General features: G+C 47.2%; 1 protein-coding gene across 1 annotated transcript in view; it reads left to right on the plus strand.

The window, feature by feature from the left end:
* The first annotated feature begins 1,293 nt into the window (after positions 1–1,293).
* The window catches only part of CRB2 (crumbs cell polarity complex component 2), a 197,316-nt gene continuing 180,285 nt past the window's right edge, over positions 1,294–18,324 (plus strand). Inside the window, exon 1 of the mRNA XM_073590693.1 lies at positions 1,294–1,454. Coding sequence (XP_073446794.1) covers positions 1,382–1,454 — 73 coding nt within the window. The 5' untranslated portion in view covers positions 1,294–1,381. The remainder of the gene's footprint in view (positions 1,455–18,324) is intronic.

An 18,324-nucleotide genomic window follows, 5' to 3' on the forward strand; every position in this document is an offset into this window, starting at 1 on the left:
CCAGCCTAAAAATAGCCATTAGTCAACCCAGAAAAGGCGCATCTATTAGATGTGCCAATTCTAATGCTTTGTCTGGCTCTTCCCACTTGCCCTAAAGTGGTGGCAAGTGCGGTTCATATTTGTGGGGTCGATGTGACCTTTGTATTGTCCGATGACATCAAGCCCATGGGTTTGTAATGGAGAGGCGTGTTTGTGTGGGTTTCCGCTGTGTTCTCCGGTTTCCTCCCATACTCCAAACACATACTGATAGGGAATCTAGATTGTGAGCCCCAATGGGGACAGTGATGATGACAGTGTCTATAAAGCACTGTGGAAATAATGGTGCTATATAAGTGAGTAAAATAAATAAAATAAATCAGTATTTTTATCATCCAAGTGGGTTCTACAGAAAGAAAAAAAACCGTAATGGAAACATTTACAATTCCTTATGTGGGTTCCATTCATTGTTTTGGCTTAACATGTTAACTTAGGTTCATATAGAATGAAAGAAAACTTTTTTCATTAATTAAATTGAAAAAAATTGCATTTTTAACCAAAACGAATGCTGAGAAATAATGATTCTCCTTTCATGCTATTTAGGTACAGATGTAGGGCGGCACGGTGGCTCAGTGGTTAGCGCTGCAGCCTTGCAGTGCTGGGGTCCTGGGTTCGAATCCCACCAAGGACAACATCTGCAAGGAGTTTGTATGTTCTCCCCGTGTTTGCGTGGGTTTCCTCCGGGTACTCCGGTTTCCTCCCACATTCCAAAGACATACTGATAGGGAATTTAGATTGTGAGCCCCATCGGGGACAGTGATGATGATGTGTGCAAACTGTAAAGCGCTGCGGAATATGTTAGCGCTATATAAAAATAAAAGATGTAGCATTTGCTACGTTATCTCATTCAATTTGGGTGCCACCACTCTGATCAAGTTGACGACTGCTACAAGGAGGGAATATTGGGAGAAGTAGAGCAAAATCCAAATGATTTGGGATCAGAATCACTGATTTAGTGAAATTTAAAAACTGCACAAATGTTGCGTTCATACACGTTACAGTATGACTATATGTATTAAAAATAAAGAATATTCTCTCAGGCTGCAGCCAAGTTTACCTCTACTAGTCATGAAGAAAATTCTCAGTCATGTGAAGTCTTCTCCACACTTTGTGTAACTCCTCTTAAGTCCCTTCCGGGAAATCCAGCCCAGTATTTAGTCCTATCCAGTCCCAGAGTGTCAGGCATCACAGTCTCTGTCCACAACAGTAGTGCTAGTCCCAAACCTCAGCTCAGCCAGTCCAAGCCTCCAGCACACAGCCCCCTGACCCTATAACCGAGGCGGCCACTCTACTCTTTCATGGTTAAGGATTTTTCTCCTTCCAGAGCACACATCTGCTGCTTAGCATGGAGTTCAGGAGAGTTAATCACTGCTTACAGAGGACCTGTACACTGCTGCTCCTCTCTATCTGTGCACATGGTAAGCCTATCATCACCCTAACAAGGTATTTTATTATTCCGTCTTATTCTATACCTGATGTGACCGTTAGAAACCCAACAGGTACCATCAAATAAATTTACAGATGTTGCGTGATGATAATGCAACAAGGTGGTTACAATTAGATACCACTTTGTGACATTGGTAACATTTTTTTATTTATGCAACTTTGGAAAACTATTTACAAATACTGAAACAAGTGCAACAATGTAACATTTTATATTTGCAAATATGGAAGAAATACTTACAAATGCTGAAACAAGTGCAACTTTTTTTTCCTGGTTTAATTCTTATCAAGAAATGATTTGATAGTTTAATTTATGTTGTTTGTTTTTTTGCCTTATTTTCTATGCCCGTCTCCCGCTTGTACGCGGAGCCTTCAGATTTTCACCATTGTCTGGTCTGTGATGGAGGCAGCAGGCGTTCTTTTGTCACCAGTAACCTTGGAAACTTTCTGAGCATGTGAAGTATCTATCAGCCACCAGGACTCCTTAGTCCCAGCACACAAAAGGAAAGTTTTCACTGAAGTGAATGTTTCTTACCCCTTTCCCCCAAAAAAAAAAAAACAGATGGGTGCACATTGGGTTTTGGTGATCATGTTGTTCTATTCATTAGGATTTCAGGATGCAGTGAGCGTCATCTCTGTGCTGTGACCCGTGATTACACATCTCGTCATATGTAGATAAACCGGGTACCACTGCCCTATCGGCGCTCGTCACCTCTGGTGCCATTTTCACTAAGATTATGGCAGCACTAGCCATAGACAAAACGATGATCATCAAAAAAGACAATGTTTCGGATGTGATCGAGACAGCAGAGACCTTATCAAGCGATCCTGATTTATTGTATCTTATTTTGCACCATTTATGCGCTACGCATCTACAATATGGCGCTATAGGTAATTGATACAGAATGGCTACTATATCTGTAGATAATTGTCAACCCTGGTCATGGGTTTGCCAAAAAACATCAGCGGCACTTTTAGGGTTCGTGCACTCAGGTCATTTCCACACAAGACGTAAAGACGGCTGTGAATTTGGCTGCCAATTATGATGCAGCAAAGCGGCACATTTTACTCTTTGCCTTTGCAAATTCATAAAGTTGCTACTGTCCATAAAAATGTGCTGCGTATTTGACCTTGTGCACATAACCTGATCATAGAGATGGAAATGAATAGAGAGATGTTAGACAAGGTGTTGCTACCATGTGCGTCACGCAACCGGTACAGCCGGTGATTTGTGGTTATGGCAATGTGCACGATGTCATTGCTGTAGGGCAAGTGAGGACCACCGGAATATCAGGGCTGGAGCGGTCCTGGATATTATGAGTAATGGTTGGTTTGTTATTTTATAATCTATTCTGCAGGTACTTTCATATATTATATTCATGGACCACCTCCTTTTAAAGGGGGTTTCCATTTTCAGAAAAACTGTCCTTTGCAGAAACCAAACTTTGCATCACCCATCGTCAGCAGGTTCAGCGCTGCTCCCAGTGCCTGTTATTGTCTGCAGCGCTGCACTCACACTGACAGCGCTTCATTCAATCAATTAACTCTGTGGCTCTGCCTGAGTTGACAACATGAGCCGCACAGCTCACTGATTGGCTGCAGTGCTTTTGACATGACATGTGTTGCTGACAATGGCAGGCAATAGGAGCAGCAATGGAAAAAGGATAAATGGGGTGATGGATAAAGTTGTTTTTTTAAAAATGAACAGCAGTAGAGAGACCCTTTTATTACAATGTTTATTGATTTAATAGAGTTTGATGCATTTCCATAGGCCATTGTGAGTAAGACAGCCTGAAAAAATGGGTTGCACCGCATCTTATTCTGGAAATGCTTCAGATTAGTAAGTGCCAGGAGATCTGGTAGATCTCTAGTGTGAGAATTAGCTGGCATACACAATCCATAATGATTGTCAATGAAAAGTCATTGTCCTGGCATTTTGTTAAGTTCTGCACCCATGCCCATGACTCTTTGTATGATCTATACCCTCTGACATTGAGCTCTTTCATGCTTATACTTGTCGACGATAAGGAATTAGATATATTGAAGAGGTCATGCTTTTCCATTTAGCTGCTGCAAAGCAAAAAATCAAAATGCACAAAATTCAGTGAAGCTCATGTAATCCAGCAAACCAAGCAAACACCAGAGACTAGCTGAAACAAAGTACTTGGTGGAATATTTTTTCACACTTATAAACAATATCTTAGCCAGTATAATTTACATATAATAAAGGACAGGTCATAACACAACATTGTACAATGAACCTGACCGGTCCGCCAAACGTGCTCCTCTATACCTATGCAGTTTGCCTTTCAGTTATATGGAAGGATCTCTCATGGTATACAGATAGTGGTGAACTATCATGTTTTGATTGGGTGCATTACTGAAATCTACCATGAAAGGGGTCCCCTCATTTGTGCCCCTTTGGGTAGATATACTCTCAGCTTTGTTTCAAATTTTGTCTCAGTCATTGAATGAAGAAAACCTGCAATAAATGGACAATTCTGCAGATCAATATCCAGCTCCGTGAGATTTGCAATACTCTCTGGACAGAAAATCCACAGGGATTTAAACTTTTGCTCCAAAATATTGTCACCTTTTGGTGTTCTAAAAACAGAAGTGCTTGCACACACTAATGAGCAGCTTATTAAGCAGCTATGTCCTTACAGAACCGCCACCATCACAACATTATACCTGGAGACTTGTCAGATTTGCACAGATTAGGGTCGTTCTCTCTGCTTCCATCTAATCTCGTTAGCAGGTCCGCATCACAGATGCTTAAGACCATGAGAGCCACAAACACATTCCACAACTTGAGGACATTTTTTCTAAGCTTTAGCTTTACATACAAGTTATAAAGAACAGCACAGCAACAAATGGTTAATATAGACATCAGCTAAATTTGTTTTAAGGAAGCAGGAGGTAAAGTCCTAAATGGCAGGTATGTGTCACTGAGGTGGTTGGCCTCGGGGATGTAAGTCCCAGAAGAGAATACACCAGTAACGGTAGGTTACTGAGAGGATTTTGAGACCGGGTTTTGGGTCCAGGATTTAGGTGTGACCAAAAGAGCCTAGGTGGGAAATGTTGATCCCATACTTCCAGTCCAAGGTTTGTAGGTCCTATAAAATGAAGCTGGATTGGCTCAGATGTGTGTCTGACATGTTGGAGCTGGAAAATGACCATTAATGGTGATCAGACTGAGCCTCACGAGTGCCTGTATTGCTGTATGTGTTAAAAAGACTGTGTTTGAACTGCTGTAGTTGCCTTTACCCAGGACATTCAGTCTTTCCACTTTAATCACCTGTGCTCTTTGCGTTTTAATGCCCGCATTCTCCACCAATTGTAGTGCTTCACAGTCTCTGGTAGGTGCTAAGGTACGTAAAGGCACAGACCTTTTAATATTAAAACAGAGTAAACTTTATTTTTCTTCATAAACTTAACCTGTTTTGATATTAAACCTCCGAGCCTGTAAGTACCTTAGCACCTACCAGAGAACATGAACACCTACACTGAGTACACCAACAGCCTTTATATTCCCTATCCATATTTATAAGTATGGAAACGAAATAGAGCACCAAGCTTGTAACATCCGATCTGTCATAAACAAATCACATTGTGGCTAACAAACGCTGGATAAATCCATAAAAAGTGGTCAATCTTTTGATGGAAAGTAATTCTGGACACTCTCATATTCTACATTACTTAATTTCAGTGCCCCTCCAGTCAGATTCATGTTGCATCTCTGAACAACATCATCAGCTTGTGCCCACCGCTTCAGATATCTGACAACTGGTGTCAGCACAGACTGCTGAGCCCATTCCAAAATGTGACCAGTCGGACAGGTCGTATTCTCAAGGCCGTCTGTCATCATCACCCCTCTCTGCCCCATGATTACGCTGCTTGAATTTAGATACTAGAAAAACCTTATAGGGGAAGGTTTGTCAGGATTTAATAGTTATTCAGCACTGTTGCCAAATCCAAAGTGACTGTTCACCTGTACAGAGCGGATCAAGTTGAGGGTTGTCGAAATGTATTATACCCAATGTTTTAGAGGCACAATCCAATTGACGTTGCCTTGGTCTGGCATCCATCTGGTCCTGTGGCAGCTGGTTTTCACTTCTGCACTCAGCATCCTTGCACTTACTAAGCCCTGTAATTTCATGACCTGTGTTGGGAAGCCTAGCACGATGCACTTAGGACTTAGAAGCATGTTGTGCAGAAGTGAAAACCAGCTGCCATGGAGGACTGGACTGGATGCCGGACCAGGTCAGCGTGGATTGAATTGCTCACTTCTACCCAGTATGTAAAAATTCTTTCATGGAAGAAGCTTTTCTGTTCTTCATGTTGGACAATTTCCTACCTGTTGGAAGGGTGCCATAACAATTAATTTATCAGAAAGGGTCTCCCTCTTAGAACCCCTCAGTGATATTTTTTGGAAACCTGTAAGGAAGTAAGTGTTCAATTTCCCTGCAGCACCACCACAGGGAAAATGAACCATTACATAATTTCTATTCAAATCAGTGGTTTGTCTGTGTGATTACAAAGCGAAACGGGGCCAATTTTCCATAGACTGAGACCCTCTTTATTACCAGGCTCTAAACTTGTGAAGAAATGCTGATTCTAAACTGAGAAATCCCCTCTAGTGTCAATTAATAAGTTTTATAAAACTGGGTGCTGAAAGGTGAAAGAAAGCCTGGTTATGTCTCTGTGAAGAGGTTGGGTAACAATTGTTTCATCATATTTTGGTTTATGGAAGCGAATGACTTATCACCATCTCCCAGAACCTCTGATACAAATATAATAAGCAAATCATTGATTGCACACAATGACCGTTTACTCCACTATGATCAGGGTGGTGATTGTGGGCAACTTTGTTGCTGTGTAAGTATGTCAAGGCCGCTGAGTAAGAACGTGCAGCCCTTGTGATTTTCATCATATCCTCACTATGTGTGATGAATGATGTGTCCGGATCCACAGTAACTGCAGCCTCATATAAAGACACACAGTTGTATCGTGCCCTCGTGTCCATATAATACATTTCTACTGAAAAGTTTTGGGGACTTTAAAAATTGACCTGTAATGCAATTCTTTATTCATTCCCCCCCAAAAAAGCACTTCGCTACTATTTAAAGGACATTGTTTGCAACCAGAGACTTCTGCAAGACTTTTCATACTGTTGTTAAGGTATACTCCCACGGTCAGTAAACGTTGCGGGTTGGACGCTCCATACATCCGCAGCGTCAAACCCGCAGCGGCCAGATGTTACAGCATAGTGGAGGGGATTTCAAGAAATCCCATGCCCCCTATGCATGCACGGCCGCCTCCGGCTTCCAGACCGCAGCACGTCAATTTATCTTGCGGAGACGTGAGTCTCCGCAAGATAAATATCACCAGTGCAATGTATAGGATGCGATGATTCCGCACAGTCACTGGCGTAGCGTGGGGGGGGCGGGGGGGGCGGTCCGCCCCAGGCGGCATGTGTGTGGGGGCGGCGCGGCAGCAGCAATTCCACCCTGCAGTGCAGTGCAGCGGCGGGCAGGGAGCGATGCGATCACGGCAGCTCCGCTGCCTGCAAGAGTGAATAGCAGGAGCGGAGCGGCAATGGTCCGTCCTGCTTCCTGCCCGGAGGCCGCGCTTCCTGTTTCACACAGAGGAGCGCCGCTGAGTGACGTCATCATTCAGCGGCCGCTGCTGTGTGAGGGAGGAAGCGCGGGCGATGCTGCGGACAGGTGAGAGGAGAGAGGTGGTGTCTTGTGTGTATGTATGTATGTATGTCTGTGTGTGTGTGTGTGTCTGTGTGTATGATGGAGCAGGCAATGATGGGAGTGATGGTCTAGAAGGCAATGATGGGGTGATGGAGCAGACAATGATGGGGTGATGGAGCAGGCAATGATGGGGTGATGGAGCAGGCAATGATGGGGTGATGGAGCAGACAATGATGGGGTGATGGAGCAGGCCATGATGGGGTGATGGAGCTGGCAATGATGGGGTGATGGAGCAGGCAGTGATGGAGCAGGCAATGATGGGGGTGATGGAGCAGGCAATGATGGGGTGATGGAGCAGGCAATGATGGGGTGATGGAGCAGGCAATGATGGGGTGATGGAGCAGGCAATGAGGGGAGTGATGGAGCAGACAATGATGGGGTGATGGAGCAGGCAATTATGGGGTGATGGAGCAGGCAATGATGGGGGTGATGGAGCAGGCAGTGATGGGGTGATGGAGCAGGCAATGAGGGGAGTGATGGGGGTGATGGAGCAGGCAGTGATGGGGTGATGGAGCAGGCAATGATGGGGGTGATGAAGCAGGCAATGATGGGGTGATGGAGCAGACAATGATGGGAGTGATGGGGTGATGGAGCAGGCAATGATGGGAGTTATGGGGAGAAGGCACAGTGATGGGGTGATGGAGAAGGCAGTGATGGGGAGAAGACAATGATGGGGTGATGGTCGAGAGGGCAATGATGGGGTGGTGGGTGAGAATGCAATGATGGTGGTGGTGGAAAGGGCAATAAATGGGGGTGGTGGAGGAGGAGGAAATGATGGAGGTGGTGGAATGGGCAATGATGGGAGTGGTGGGGGAGAAAGCAAAGATAGTGGTGGAGAAGAAAATGATGGAGGTGGGGGAGAGGACAATAATGGGATGCGAGGGGAGGAGGACAATGAGGGGTGTGGGGGATTGGGATGGGAGGAAGGGGGACTTATAATGGCCTTAGGAACAGGGGGAGGTGGAGGAAGACATTATCGTTTATTATGTCTAACACAGTCCCTTAGTATATAGTGTACTCACTAATTCTGTATAACACCATCCTTAGTTACATAGTTTCCTCTTTTATTATGTATAACACCGCCCCTTATTACCTACCATCCTCTCTAGTTATATATGGTGCCGTCCCTTATTATATAGCTTCCTCTGCTGTTATGTATAGTGCTGTCTCTTACATAGTGTATTTTTGTTATTTTTGTTATTCACAGCGCCCTCTTTTATTACATGGTCCCCTCTCTTGTTAGATATAAAATGACTGCTGATCGAGGAGCCGGTGACCAGACGACCAGTCCATCAGCTCCTCCATTAGAAAGGAAGCTTTCCCATGCTCCATCAGCCATCATTGCATTATACAGCTAACAAGACAGGACGGTATGTAATAAAAAACAGGGCTCTATATAATCCAATATGTAAGGGACAGAACTGTACATAACAAGAGAAGGCACTGTGTATGGGACAGCAATATACATAATAAAGGAGACTATGTAATATATACCTGTATGTGTGTGTGTGGCTATATAATATCAATAATCTATCTATCTATATATATATATACACACACACACGTAGCTTTGACGCCATAAAAGGAGGGGGGCCCGGACACATTTCTTGCACAGGGACCCCAAGCTGTCAGTGTCCGCCCCCTGTCCGCCAAAATAATTTGTACTTTCTGGTTTTTTTTCTGTCACATTATTAAAAATTATTATTAAAAAAAGCCATTAGGTCTTCATCCAGCATCATCAAGCTAATACATACATATATATAGAGAACTGCAAGAAGTTGAAAGTCTAGAAATTTAGAAATAATAGCAGAGTTAGTAGCAGACTAAAAATTAGATCTTTGAGTGTAGTGTGGGCTCTTCGGATGCTTCCGAATTATCAACGACCAAAGGGGCGGCAAATTTTTCGACCGCCCCGGGCGCCACAAACAGTTGCTACGCCACTGCGCACAGTTCAATGTTACCTGACCAGAATCACCGCATGTACAAAAGCAGCGCTATGGCCGCAGCGGACGTGTGCTGCGTTCAGAGAGCTGCCACTTACTGACCGTGTGGACATAGCCTTAGATCTGTATCCAGAACAGGCAATTCTAATATATGCCATGAGTGTCTGATCGGTGAGGGTCCATCTGCTGAAACAAAGCTCTTGTGGGGGTTTTTTTCCCAGGGTATTTTCAGAACAGACTTTTTGACCATGAAGTAAAAAAAAGCTGCATAAGGCTGGTTTCACATTTGCGTTAAAACAACGCTGCGCCCTGCGTCGTTAAGCCCCGCCCCGAGCCGTCTCCCTGCCCGCCCCATCCGGGATTACCGCCTACTTTCGCATTTGCACGCATGCGATCGGCGCACCCTATCTTTAGCATAGGGTGCGCAGATCATGCGCTGCCAGTGTGAAAGTAGCGTGCTGCGCACTTTTGACGGTGCGCCGTGCGCGCCGAAATGCAACATGCTGACGTGCAGTACCTGGAATTGACATTAGAGGGCAGGGAGGAGTGTGAGCATAGGACTTGACATCAGCTTAGGGCTAAGAAACCGTTGGTCATGGGGGGCGGAGTTACAGGGAACCGGGAAAGCTATAAATTTGACAGGAGGGTTCCAGAACATTCCAGTCCCCAGGGGGAGCTCAAGTGACGAGGAGACTGTGACAGTTGCTGCACTGTGAGGAAAAACCTAACCAGGGGACTGAGGAGAAAGGAAGTCAGGGGGGTGGTCCTGACATGAAGTACCGCAGTACAGACGAGGCCCCAGGGAAACACATACCGAGTTGAAGACGATACCTGACCAGAAAAATTACTGTTGGTGTACGGGCCTAAGGCGGCCACAGTGACCGAGCTGACAGGAACGTCGTTAAGCAAAAACGGACGGTACGTGTATTTACGTCCCTGGTGATAAGTACAGTGTGTGTGTAACGGGGCCTGGACACGGAGGGCCGTGAAGAGAATTTGCGGTGTATCGTGAGGGCCGTCAGTCGGACGGCGGGAAATAAACTTGGACCTGTTGCACTCGAAATCTGCCTCCATCTTTTGTCACTGCATGGTATACAGAGGGACCACCCCCCCAGCCCAGCCTACCAACCCTACATGCCCAACAGAAGGCATGACGTCACCAATACTTGCCCATTGAACATGTGCCCAGCAGAAGGCATGACGTCACAATACCTGCCCATGGAGCATGCACCTGTAGGAAAGGTGACCTGATGGACGGACGGACCTGTCAGTATAGAGACGGAAAGGTTTGCACAGTTCAGATAGTTGTCAGTTACTACAGTGGGGAAACAGCTAGGAAAGTGTAGTGGACGTACAGTACCTGGGTTGACCATTAGAGGGCAAGGAGGAGTATGAGCAAAGGACTTGACATCAGCTTAGGGCTTAGGAAACCGTTGGTCATGGGGGCGGAGTTACAGGGAACCAGGAGAGGTATAAATACTGAGGGAGCGTTCCAGAACGTTCCAGTCCCCAGGGGGAGCTCAGGTGACAGGAGGACTACGACAGTTTGTGCACTCTGAGGAGAACTGAACCAGGGGGACTGAGGAGAGAGAACGTCAGGGGGGTGGTCCTGACAGGAAAGTACCGCAGAAGAGACGAGACACCGGGTGTGGGACACCGTATTTGACACGACGCCTGACCAGTAAAATTGCTGTTGGTTTACGGGCCTAAGGCGGCCACAGTGACGGACATGTCAGGAGCATCAAACAGTGAAGAAGGGACGGTATGTGCATGTACGTCCCTAGTGTGAAGGTACGGTGTGTAAACGGGCCCTAGAAACGGAGGGACATGAGGTGAAGAGAAGTGCGGTGTACTGCAGAGGCCGTCAGGCGGACGGCGAGTGGAATAAACTTGGACCTGTTGCACCCAGAACCTGCCTCCATCTTGTCTCTGTTTTGTCTCTGCGCGGTCTATCGAGGGACCACCCCCCAGCTCGGCCCACCAACCCTACACGCCCAACAGAAGGCATGACGTCACCAATACCTTCCCATCGAGCATGCCCCCAACAGAAGGCATGACGTCACCAATAACTGTCCATCGAGCATGCGCCCAACAGAAGACACACATGACGTTACCACTCCTCACTCGATGCAGAACTAAACCATTTATACACGGGAGTTTACACCAGGAAAAGGTGCCCAACAGAAGGCATGATGTCACCAATACCTGCTCATCAAGCATGCGCCCAACAGAAGGCATGACGTCACCAATACCTGCTCATGGAGCATGCCCCCAACAGAAGACACACATGACGTCACCACTCCTCTCTCGATGCAGAACTAAACCTTTTATACACGGGAGTTTACACCAGGAAAAGGTGCAAATTTAGCAGTGGCACAGAAGGCCAAAGATGCAGCATCACTTCACTAAAGGGGTTGTCTACTACTATGGTACTGCTGAGCCATCGATAGGCTAGTTCATTGATATCAGATTGATGGTGGTCCGACACCGTTGTTCCCACTGATCAGTTGTTATTCAGGTAAATAGAAGCTGATCTGCACAGGGGCGGCCACTAAACTGTGCACAAATCTGTGCTGTTCAGCCCCGTACATAGTTTACATCCGGCTGCTGACTGCCGAAGCAGATAACAATTGCACAATGGTGGTGCCTGGTCCTGGACTCCACCGATCTGATATTAATGACTAGAGTTGAGCGACTTTTGGTTTTTTAGGGTCGCGTTTCGTTTCGTGAAACCCGACTTTTCCAAAAGTCGGGTCAAGCAAGATCGTCCGATTATAGGGAAAAGTCGGGGTCGTCCCGAAACACGAAACCCAATGTAAGTCAATGGGGAATAAAAGTCGGCAGTGAGAGGAGGACAGGAAACACACCTACAGTGCCCATTTGAATGCCAAAAGCATCAATTCTTCTTACTTAAGCTTGTCAACCTTAATTAACTTCATAATACAAGTTACGCACTGAAAAATGGGGGTTATTTGGCTAAAGTTGTGGGGGGGGAGGGCTGGCTGCAGGTTTTCATGTGCCCTGGGCGAAAGAGCGCCCCTTTAACACATACCACAACTCATCATGCTCCGATACGGCAGAGAAATAGCGGTATAGTACAATGAAAAATACCTCACTTTTTACATCTCATGACGAGGCCCATCTATTTCTCCATACAGAATCATTGGTCCCATATAATGTTTGAAACAGTATATGATGAGCTCCACATAATGCTACAGTATATGTTGGTCCCCATGGATGAAGCTCCACTGTCTTATGGGCCCAAATAATGCTCCAAACATAATGGGCCCCATTTCTAATGCTCTAGTGTATAATGGGCCCTGTAAATGCTGCTCCAGTGTCTGATGTCCACCTTTGGAATGTTCCAGTGTATGGTGGGCCCCATCTATCATTCTCCAGAGTATAGTGCTCCCCAAAAATTGCTGTCCCAACATTGAAAACAATCAAATAAGTCTCCTCGCTAGGGAATCCCTGTACTTGTCTGGACTCCTCGTCGTCCCCATCTTCCATCTCACTGCACAGTATTTCAACTTTGCAAGTGCTGTGATCCTGGGCATGCAGGGAGGGCCCCTTATAGTACGGTGGTGTGTCTGATGGCGGGTGGGCCGAACCTGCACTTTCATCTGCAGCTTCCTCTTTGTCACCGTGTAAGATGGAACTGTATATGGGAAGGGTAACCTGAGTTTCATCAGGGTCAGATTCAGGTCGTGTAGCGTGCGAGGGGAATGTAGTGGTCTGGGTCAATGTACCAGCAGATTCATCGAGCAGTGGCTGGGCATCAGTGCACTTGTGTCGCCCCCAGGAGTACGGTCGCCACAGTGGCATTACCTTCTTCCTAGGGAGTGTGATGTCATGCTTGGGAGCAACGAAGGATCTCTCTAGCAGGTTAACTGATTGGGCGGCGTTATTCCCACGAGTCATGACCCTCCAAACAGCATTCATGAAGGCAAAGTGTTTGTTTTACGTGGGCAGTATGGTTGCAAAGCTGAACCTTAAAGGAATGTCCAGAAGGGCACCACCAGGAGTGGAGCCTACGGTTAAATTCGACTCCACCTGGGAAACCTCAACCATGCCAGCTACAGAACAGATGCACACATTGCAAGCTTAATTCCGTTAACGAACGAGACTCCGTCATGCCCCGCGGTCCGAGTCCGGCTTACTAGAGGGACACGTGAGGCTCTGGCACATGAGATTGGCCAATAACTGGTGTGTCATGCCCTTACATGTCCGTGGCTGCATGTGCGCTACACTGAAAAGGCCAGCGTTTGTCGCTTACAGGTGCAGATAACCCGCTGAACAAAGTTAGTGATGGGGATCACTGATTACAATTATTACCCGCGAACAATGATTTCCCAGTAAGTGCAAGTCAACCACAGTTCCGGAATTAGGCCTAACCGTCATTCCTGAAAAAATGAAAAACTTACGTGTGCAAACCACAGGTGCTGTAGCTTGCTTAACAGCTCGCCAGCCGTTCTCACACCCAGTATGGATTACACGTGATTGCACAAAGGTGAGAAAGGGTACCGTATCCCCAGATAACATGTATGGATAGCGTACACATTCAAAATATATGTCTATACATCAGGAGGCAGGCTCAGACGGTGTTAGGCCCAGTATGGACTGCACGTGATTGCACAAAGGTTAGAAAGGGTACCGTTTCCCCGGATAACATGTATGGATAGCGTACACATTCAAAATATATGTCTATACATCAGGAGGCAGGCTCAGACGGTGTTAGGCCCAGTATGGATTGCACGTGATTGCACAAAGGTTAGAAAGGGTACCGTATCCCCAGATAACATGTATGGATAGCGTACACATTCAAAATATATGTCTCAGGAGGCAGGCTCAGACGGTGTTAGGCCCAGTATGGATTGCACGTGATTGCACAAAGGTTAGAAAGGGTACCGTATCCCCAGATAACATGTATGGATAGCGTACACATTCAAAATATATGTCTCAGGAGGCAGGCTCAGACGGTGTTAGGCCCAGTATGGATTGCACGTGATTGCACAAAGGTTAGAAAGGGTACCGTATCCCCAGATAACATGTATGGATTGCGTACACATTCAAAATATATGTCTCAGGAGGCAGGCTCAGACGGTGTTAGGCCCAGTATGGATTGCACGTGATTGCACAAAGGTTAGAAAGGGTACCGTTTCCCCGGATAACATGTATGGATAGCGTACACATTCAAAATATATGTCTATACATCAGGAGGCAGGCTCAGACGGTGTTAGGCCCAGTATGGATTGCACGTGATTGCACAAAGGTTAGAAAGGGTACCGTATCCCCAGATAACATGTATGGATAGTGTACACATTCAAAATATATGTCTCAGGAGGCAGGCTCAGACGGTGTTAGGCCCAGTATGGATTGCACGTGATTGCACAAAGGTTAGAAAGGGTACCGTATCCCCAGATAACATGTATGGATAGCGTACACATTCAAAATATATGTCTCAGGAGGCAGGCTCAGACGGTGTTAGGCCCAGTATGGATTGCACGTGATTGCACAAAGGTTAGAAAGGGTACCGTTTCCCCGGATAACATGTATGGATAGCGTACACATTCAAAATATATGTCTATACATCAGGAGGCAGGCTCAGACGGTGTTAGGCCCAGTATGGATTGCATGTGATTGCACAAAGGTTAGAAAGGGTACCGTATCCCCAGATAACATGTATGGATAGCGTACACATTCAAAATATATGTCTCAGGAGGCAGGCTCAGACGGTGTTAGGCCCAGTATGGATTGCACGTGATTGCACAAAGGTTAGAAAGGGTACCGTATCCCCAGATAACATGTATCGATAGCGTACACATTCAAAATATATGTCTCAGGAGGCAGGCTCAGACGGTGTTAGGCCCAGTATGGATTGCACGTGATTGCACAAAGGTTAGAAAGGGTACCGTTTCCCCGGATAACATGTATGGATAGCGTACACATTCAAAATATATGTCTATACATCAGGAGGCAGGCTCAGACGGTGTCAGGCACAGTATGGATTTGACGACCCAGATTACACAGCAGAGGAGCAGGGAGAGGTAAAGACTGCAAATGCTGGGGCCCTGCCCAAGCAAGGGGGGCCCACTCGTGGGCGTCGGTACTGGCACTGGGCCCCTCATAGTACAGCGGTGTGTCTGACGGCGAGTGTGCACCACCACCGTCAGAGACACTTGATTGCACTATGAGGGACCCTGTGCCAGTGCCCGCGCCCAAGAGTCGGCCTACCCACCTGTCCAGGGAAACGGCACTCGCACGGTGTCGTGCGCTAGGTGGTGACCCCGGCCATGGGGGGGGGAGGCAGCACAGTTAGGGAGTTTTAGAAAGTGGCATATGTTGATGTTGGACATTCAGCTGATGCAAAAGGCGAAATAGGTGAAGTCCCAGGAAGAGGTGGACCAAAGCAAGCCATTTTTCTGTCACCCTATGTGTCATCAGGGGAAGGTGGGACAAAATCCTTGGAAACCCATGCATGGTTCATTTTAATGAAGGTTAGATCATCCACATTTTGGGTTGACAGACGGGTCCTTTTTTCTGTCAGGATTGATCCAGCTGCACTGAAGACTCCGATAGCACACTTGCAGCTGGGCAAGCGAGCTCCTGTAAGGCATATTGGGCCAATTCAGGCCAGGTGTCCAGTTGAGCGGCCCAATAGTCAAAGGGGAATGACCTGTGTGGGAGAACATCGATATGGGAGGAAAAGTAGTTTGTAACCATAGTTGACAACTGCTGTCTCCTGTCACTTTCCATCGATGCAGTATTACCAGTTGTGTGAGCGGTATTTGAAAAATCAGTCCACAACATTGTCATGAAACCCCTGTCTCCAACGCCACTTCTGCTGTGTGCACCACGAACACCTCTGCCAAGCTGCCCCCGGCCCGTACGGCTCGTGTGAGAACAATCACCGCTGCTGTGTGCTGGGAATGCCTCAAGCAACCGATTTACCAGAGTTGCTTGTTTATTAGCCAATATTAGGTCAAGGTTCTCCTGTGGCATGATGTTTTGTAATTTGCCTTTATAGCGTGGATCCAGGATGCTGGCCAACCAGTAGTCGTCATCGTTCATCATTTTGGCAATGCGGGGGTCCCTTTTTAGGATCTGCAAGGCATAATCTGACATGTGGGCCAATGTTCCCGGTGTCAATGATGCACTGCGAGTGCTGGGTGGAGGAGCACTTTCTGGCAAATCCACATCCCTCCAGTCACGCACAAACCCTGTACCAGACCTTGCCACGCCAACATTTTCACTTGCCCCACGAGATGCATCCTCCTCCCCTAAGTAATCATCCCCATCATCATCCTCCTCCTCCTCTTCTTCCTCCACCTCGTCCAGGAGAGGTCCCTGAGCAGACAATGGCTGAATGTCATCAAGGATTCTCTCCTCCTCTTCCTCCTCATCAACATTGGCTGCAGACGCCTGCTCCTTAAGGTGCGTCAAAGTTTGCATGAGCAGACGCATAAGTGGGATGCTCATGCTTAGGATGGCGTCGTCTGCGCTTACCAGCCGTGTGCATTCCTCAAAACACTGAAGGACTTTACAGAGGTCTTTCAGCTTCGACCACTGCACACCTGTCAACTCCATGTCTGCTCTCAAAGTGCCTGGCCGTGTATCCTCCCACAAATGCATTATGGCCTGCCTCTGCTCGCACAGCCGCTCCACCATGTGCAGGGTGGAGTTCCACTTTGTTGCAATGTCGATAATGAGGCGGTGGTTGGGAAGGTGGAGCAATCGCTGCAGCTTCTGCATACGAACGGAGTGTACAGGCGACCGGCGGATGTGCGCGCACAGTCTTCGCACCTTCTGGAGCAGGGCTGTTAACTCCGGATAATTTTTGAGGAAGCACTGCACCACCAGGTTCAAGGTGTGAGCCAAGCAAGGTATGTGGCTGAGTTTTGAAAGGGCTATGGCTGCCACAAAATTACGGCCGTTATCACTAACTACCTTGCCTGCCTCAAGATGTACACTGCCCAGCCATGACTCAGTTTGTCGCTTCAAGTACTCGGCCAGCACCTCGGCGGTGTGTCTGTCGCCCAAACACATCATCTGCAACACAGCCTGCTGACGCTTTCCACTAGCTGCTCGATAGGGGGACACCTCGTGTGCAACAGTGGCAGCTGCAGATGGAGTGCTCGTACGACTGCGCTCTGTGGACGAGCTTTCGCTTCTGGAGGAGGAGGAGGAGGAGGGTCGAACTCCTACAGCCAACTGTTTCCTATACCGTGGGCTAGGCAGCACTGTCCCACCACCGCTGTCCCCTGTGGACCCTGCATCCACCACATTAACCCAGTGCGCAGTGATGGACACGTAACGGCCCTGGCCATGCCGACTGGACCATGCATCAGTTGTGAGGTGCACCTTTCCGCTCACTGACTGCTTGAGTGCATGGACAATGTGGTCTTTCACATGATGGTGGAAGGCTGGGATGGCTTTGCGAGAGAAGAAGTGGCGACTGGGTAGGTCATAGCGTGGTACTGCATAGGCCATGAGTTCGCGGAAAGCTGTGCTTTCCACCAACCGAAAGGGCATCATCTCAAACGAGATTAGTTTGGCAATGTGGGCGTTCAAACCCAGTGTACGCGGATGAGAGACTGAGTACTTTCTTGACCTACTCATAGTGTCTGGGAGGGTGAGCTGGACTTGAGAGCTGCATATGGTGGAAGTAGCGGTGGACAGGGCGGACTGAGAGAGGGTTGATGATGGTGATGGAGTTGGTGTTCTTTCTGATGGCCTAGAATCAGTCTTTCGTTGATATAACAGTGGGATTCCCTGACTGCTGTGGCCTTGCAACGACACCTCAACATTTGCTGCTGTGCTAACCGGTGGGCTTACAGTGGGGGAAACAATGTAGCGTTGCTGACTACCTTCGTTGTGATCAGTTGCACATGTGGCACTTGAGGTTTGGTGTTGTGTCCACGCTTGCAAGTGCATGCTGGTTAAATGTCTAAGCATGCAACTGGTATTCAAATTTTTCAGATTTTTCCCTCGGCTAAAGGTCTTTGCGCACTTCTTACAGATAACCTTGGCCTGATCATGAGGATTTTGGTCAAAAAAGTGCCACACTGCACTCTTCCTACTTTGGCAGACATTTTGCGGCCTAGCACGCTGTGATCTTTTGACCCTCTGGACAAGCTGTC

This window comes from Dendrobates tinctorius, unplaced genomic scaffold, assembly GCF_039654945.1.
Source record: "Dendrobates tinctorius isolate UK_male_01 unplaced genomic scaffold, ASM3965494v1 ptg000120l, whole genome shotgun sequence".
NCBI classification, from domain to species: Eukaryota; Metazoa; Chordata; class Amphibia; order Anura; family Dendrobatidae; genus Dendrobates; species Dendrobates tinctorius.